General features: G+C 40.3%; 1 protein-coding gene across 1 annotated transcript in view; it reads left to right on the top strand.

Moving 5' to 3' along the window:
• Positions 1-4,971, top strand: part of NRIP3 (nuclear receptor interacting protein 3) — a 40,515-nt gene extending 35,544 nt beyond the window's left edge. The window contains exon 9 of the mRNA XM_042782762.1: positions 4,723-4,971. Within this exon, the coding sequence (XP_042638696.1) occupies positions 4,723-4,971 (249 nt within the window). The remainder of the gene's footprint in view (positions 1-4,722) is intronic.
• The last annotated feature ends 1,122 nt before the right edge of the window (positions 4,972-6,093 follow it).

The raw sequence follows: 6,093 nt of genomic DNA, 5'->3' as shown, positions 1-6,093 counted from the left end.
GGGTTTGAACCGCCAGCCGTCTGGTTAGCAGGCAAATGTCTTAGCCACTATGCTACCAGAGCTCCCAACTGGGGAATAGGAAGTATATTAAAGTGAACCACTTTCATAAAGACCAGTTAAACCACAGGGGTTTGTGAAGGAGGCCTGTTCTGAGGTCTGAGGAATGAGAGCAAGAGCGGAGGATCCAGCTGTGAATACCCCATGGAGAGTGAGATGTCAGAGATGGTAAGGTTTAATATAGCAGGAAACCCACTGCCACTGCCATCAAGTTGATTCCAACTATAGCGACTCTATAGGACAGAGTAGAACTACCTCATAAAGTTTCCAAGGTAGTATATCTTTACAAAAGCATACTGCATCATCTTTCTCCCACAGAGCAGTTGGTGGGTTCAAGCCACTGACCTTTTTGTTAGCAGCCTGCAAAATGGGCAAGGAGGCCACATCTTCTGACCTCCTCTAATCCCACAAGAGGAAGACAGAATCACCATCAATAGCCCAAGGCCTATTACTGCAAGGCCAGACATGCTGCCTCCCTCCAGCCCTTTCACCAACTGTTCCTCCCAAAGCACCACCACTTCTCTCCTGGGTTCGATAATTCACTGCAGTGGCCACACAGAACTCACAGATTATGAGGTTTATTAGGGAAGCACCAGGTTACAATTCAAGTTCAGGAAAAATGCTGAGTCTCTCTCCCAGCCCACCATCTCTCCCAACAGTGCATGCCCCTCGGTGTCTCACTCAGCAATGCGTGTCTCTTGAGTCTCTTTCCCAGCAGCGCGTGTCTCTTCCAGCTGCACATGTCTCTTGCAGCAGCACGTCTCTCACAGGAGCGCATCCTTCCCCAGCCAGCAGTCAGAGTTCTGCCTCTAGGTAGCCTCCTTTTGAGCCCAGCAGAGTGGTCAAACCAACCAATCATAACAACAGAATTCTAAGCACCTGAGAGTGAGCCTCCCATAACATGGTGCCACTCCCAACAGAAACAACCCAGGTGGATAACATTTACAATCGGGAGCTCCTCAGTTGCTCATTCCACCACTGAGTTTACAATGACTTATGGGTAGAAAAGTAACACTAAGCAATTTACTACACTGCACAGCCAAATGCTTTAACCACTGCCCTACCAGAGCTCCTTATAAACAGGTAAGAGGTAGAGAAATGGGCAGGAATTGAAGAGTGACAACTAGAGGGAAGAAAAAATGGGGTAGGAATCCAGCATCGGCAGCTTAAGTTGCAGCCACCCCTGGATTCAGGTCCATCTCTGTATTCCAGGAGCCTAGAAGGTGAGCCAGATAGTAACCTATGTGTCTGAGGCATTGAGAGCATCCTTGGGAGAAAAAGCCAGTCAGACATAACTGATCCCTCAACAAAACTATCACTAACAATTTGTTGTTGAAAATGGTAGACTGAATCCCTGAAACTATTGCCCTAAAATAATCTTTAAACCAAAAATATTCCCTAAAGTCTCCTTAAAACCAAACAGTAGTTCAGCTTAACTAGTAAATGATGTATGCCTTGAGCATTATGCTCTTTTAAGAACTATATGGGATCAAATTGACAACAGCAACTCAAAAGATTAGATAGAAACCTTAGGGAACAGTGAGTTTATGCTAATGGAGGAGGGACGAGTCGGTAAAGGAGGGTGAGAAGAGTTGCACAACTTGAAGAATGTAATTGTCACTGAACTGTTCGTGTAGAAATTGTTGAATTGGTATATGCTGTGCTGTGTGTATTCTGAACCACAAGAACAACAACAAAAGAAAAAGATGGGCTGCAAACAGTTCCCTTGTGAAAACCCACTAAAACGACAATAAAAGGAATGTTAGTGACATAAATCCATGAGGACAAAGAAAATGGGAGAAGAGATATTAGCATCCAAGCAATGTTAAATATAGATACATATATTTGGAGAGGAAGAGACAAGCAACAGCTGATATGTCAGAGAAAGCAGAAATCTGTACAGGAGTGGGGCAAATCACTAGCAATAAGCAAGCTAATTAGTTCCACAAAACCCAAGAAGGGCTCAGGATTTGGAGGCATCAGTTATCTTGGAAAGTAAGAGGTAGGGATAGAAGGCTGAAACAAGATAATTAAAGACATAAAATAAGTTAGACCCCATATCCTCACCATTCATTCATTCATTCATCCTCTGAAGAAACTGAACTAGTTTGAACCACCAGGAACAACTGAGAGGCATACTTCTGAAAATGAGGATTTAAGGTTCAGCATTTGGAAGATCAGCTAGTTGACCTCTTTCCCTGACCTGAGTCCAAGAACCTTGAAACTTGACTGTTTTCAAGGACACTGCTTCTACTGTAACCCTGTCAAGGTGGGTTTTTTTTTTCTCTCCCCCCCCTCCCCCCCGTAATCTCCATTATTGGTTCTAGAGGTTGAGTAGTTGTTCTCCTTGTTGCTCATTTCTGCTTTCAGACCTTTCTCACTTCATCTTCCTTTAAAATTCCCCAGCTTTGAGTCTCATGCCATCACATTATATCCCCTACTTCCCTTCATTGTTGCTGTTATCTATAGACCCTTGGGTGATTCCCTTCATTTATCAGTAATTTCAGCTCCTTGCTCTCTTCACTCTCCCTAACACTACTACTGACTTGATTCTTTCCATTTAGTTTACATACATAGATGACCCTTCCAATGCCCTGATACATTGGTTTCTTGAATATCAGTTTTCTACAATGTTAACCTTGACCATTCTCACTTCAGTGGTCATACCTTAGATCTTGTCATTTATTACTAAAAACTAACCCATCCATAATCTCAGGTTAATGTATCACACTGCCTGACCACCACTTTCTATCTTTCCAGCTGTTTCCTAGTAATGTGACTGCCAACAATACTTTGACTACTCCCTTTTCATTGTCCCTCACTTTGCTGAGTTCCTCTCCCCCCTTCCTGTGTGCTGTCAAGTCAATTCCAACTTACAGCAATAGTATAGGAGAGAGTAGAACTGCCCCATAGGGTTTCTGAGGCTGTAATCTTTACAGGAGCAGATCACCAGCTGGTGGGTTAGAACCTCTGACCTTTCAGTCAGCATCTAAATGTTTAACCATTGCACCACCAGGGGTCCTTCTTAACCAACTTAAATTCCAGAGTCAATCATAATCATTCACTTGCTTATAATTTTACTCACTTTACCCTCTTCTGTCAAGTACTTAACAAAACCACTTTAGTTCAAGCTAGCTCTTTAATCTGCCTGTACCTGAGGAGCAACCGTGGTGACTGGTCTCACTTTAAAGTCATGTACATAACGCTCAGGTCCCTTATGCTGCCTGGCAATCATAGTTCCCTAGGCATTCACCTTTCCATTCTCCTAGATCAGGGGTTGGCACACTTTTTCTGTAAAGGGTGAGATAATAAATGCTTTAGGCTTTACGGGTCATAAGGTCTCTGTCACACCTACTCCACATAGCCATTGTAGCGTGAAAGCAGCCATATGCGATATATAAATGACATTTGAATTAGATGTAATTTTTACATATCATGGTATATTATCTGGAGGTTTTTTCCAACCATTTAAAAATGTAAATGCTAAAAAACAAAAAACAAAAAAAAAAAAACCTAAAAGTACAAAAATTAAGTAACAGAAGATCAAAAACAAATGTATGTAAAGGCTAACCATGGCTTGCAGACTATACAAAAACAGGATTTTGCTGCAGGCTGTTGTTTGCTGAGCTGTCCTAGATTATTTGACACTTTGTCTTTCTGCTCAAGCTTCCAGTACCCTCTTCCCCATTTTCACTCTCAGATGACCTTGAGAAAACCAAAGTAATCAGAAACAGCATCCACCACTGCTACCATACCTTTCCTTCTACCAGCCTCTGTATCATATATTCAGCCTTCCCTTTGTTACTATCGCACAATATCTAGATACTGAATACCTTACTTCTTAGATTTAGTTATTGTCTGTCTGACCCAGTAGAATGTTAGTTTCAGGAGGGCAGGGAGTTTTGTCCCTTTTATTCACTGATGTAGCCTCATACCTAAAATAGTGCTTGCACACATAGTAGGAACTCAGTAAATCCTTGAGTAAATGAATGAACACTTGTGGCCAGACCAGCAGCCAGAAGTTTAGAAAACTTTTCTCCAAAGAAACTTCCCTTCCCTTTCAAGAGAAAAGACCTCTACCAGTCCCGACAGTTGGGAGGTCTCCTTGAATACCCTACATGGTATCTTTTTTAAAAGTTCTTTGAAAAAACCCCACAATAAGAAATTCCCATTTTATGGGATTGACTCAGTATGTAACGTTGTATGTGTGTGAGTATGTATGAATCCAAAGTTTCACAAAATAATTCTTTCTAGAAATATCAATACATTTTTTATTCGATTGTTATTTGGGAGTGGGAGGGTTAGGTGTTGGTTGGAACTGGTTAAAGTGACTTCACAAACCACCACAAGTCTGAAAAATAGTGTGTCCCACTAAGTATAAGCCCTGCTCATGTACACAGGGCTTCCAGTCAGCTTTCAAATGCCTCACTCTTAACATGTGAATGGATCTGTAGACATTTAAGAAAAATTACTATCACCAAAGAGAGAAAGACTTAAAAAACAAACTGAACACAGACAATTCAAGAAACAATATAAAACATTAAAAATATATATATATCCTCAAAGAAATAAGAAAAACATATTGCATCCACCAAAAGAAACAATGCTGTTTTTTAAAGGTCTAGAGTGATAAATTTTTCTATTAAGTTTGAAACATTGTAACAGAAATTTAGAAATTCAAAAGAAGAGTTAGAAGATGGAAATCTTTCAGAAAAACAAGAGGAGGTGGAAAAGTTCAAATTATCCCAGGGCAAGAGCTGTGCAGTAGGCTCTGAGAGCAACCAGCCCAGAGTGAAGGAGGAGGATGGCTTCTTGGAGAGCTGTCTCTACTTTGAAAAAGTGATAGAATACCTGATGTGTCTGAATGTACTGAGAGGAGAATTTGGGACAAATTACTTATATTTAGAATGCTAGATACTTAAGAAAGTTTGCATAAAAAGAAGAGGCAATGGCTCATTAAAAGAAATGTAATTATAGTATGCTAATTGGCTCAGCTACAAATCTCTACTGTCATAACCATATAAGTAATGAATAGTGATTTACCTAAACAGGGTGATAAAGCTATACTGAGGGATGAAAACACAAGAACTCACAGCCATTGAGTCAATTTGACTCACAGTGACCCCCCACTGAGTTTTTGCTACAGTAAATCTTCACAGAAGTTGACTGCCCCATCTTCTTTCCTTGACTGCCTGGTGGGTTTGAACCGCCAGCCTTCTGGTTTGCAGTCAGATGCCTTAGATACTGTGGCACTAGAGCTCCTTACATTGAGGATTAGAGGATGCAAAAATAACACGTTTAGGGTATAAATGTGTAAATACAGATTTTATTTCCTATAGCAAGAAATAACTGGTCACAATAGGGGGTCCTGGCTGGAATGGGAGAAATAAGTGGACAAAAACTCAAAATCATTAAGACAGACCAGGCTTACTGGTCTGATGGAGACAGATGGAAATCTCTAGACTATGACCCTTAGACATGCTTCAAGCTGGGAAGTGAACTCATCCCTGTGGCTCAACCTACAGCCAAATGAGACAGGGCTATAAGATGAACAGAAGTACCAGGGAGGTACACACTCCTTAGAGTAATCAACCATATGAGATCAGAAGAGCAGCATTTGCCCAGGAACAAAGCTAAGACTTCTTAGTCTGGAAGGGATAGGAAAGAAAGACAAAGGCAAATGGTAAACACAGGAGAAGTGGGAAGAGTGCTGTTACATTGGTTACATTGTAGGGATTAAAATGAATGTCACAAAACAAAATGTATATGTATTGTTGAGGGGAAAACAAATTTGCCTGTTAACTTTCACCTGAATCACAATTTAAAAAAAAAATAGGGGAAACTGGGTACAGGGTATATGAAAATTTTCTATAGTATCTTTGTAATTTTCCTGAACATATAAAATTATTCCAAAATAAAGTTTATTTAAAAATAAAGAAATAATAGCACAAACTGAAAAAGCAGTGTAAGCATTTTATTTAAAAATATGAGATATACCAGAAGAGAAAGCTGAAATATAAGAAAAGGTTGTCTCTG

Source organism: Orycteropus afer, unplaced genomic scaffold (genome assembly GCF_000298275.1).
Source record: "Orycteropus afer afer isolate SDZICR_OR568_19922 unplaced genomic scaffold, OryAfe1.0 scaffold00014, whole genome shotgun sequence".
NCBI lineage: Eukaryota > Metazoa > Chordata > Mammalia > Tubulidentata > Orycteropodidae > Orycteropus > Orycteropus afer.
The sequence above is the reverse complement of the archived record's forward strand: the minus strand, read 5'-3'. Positions and strand labels throughout refer to the sequence as shown.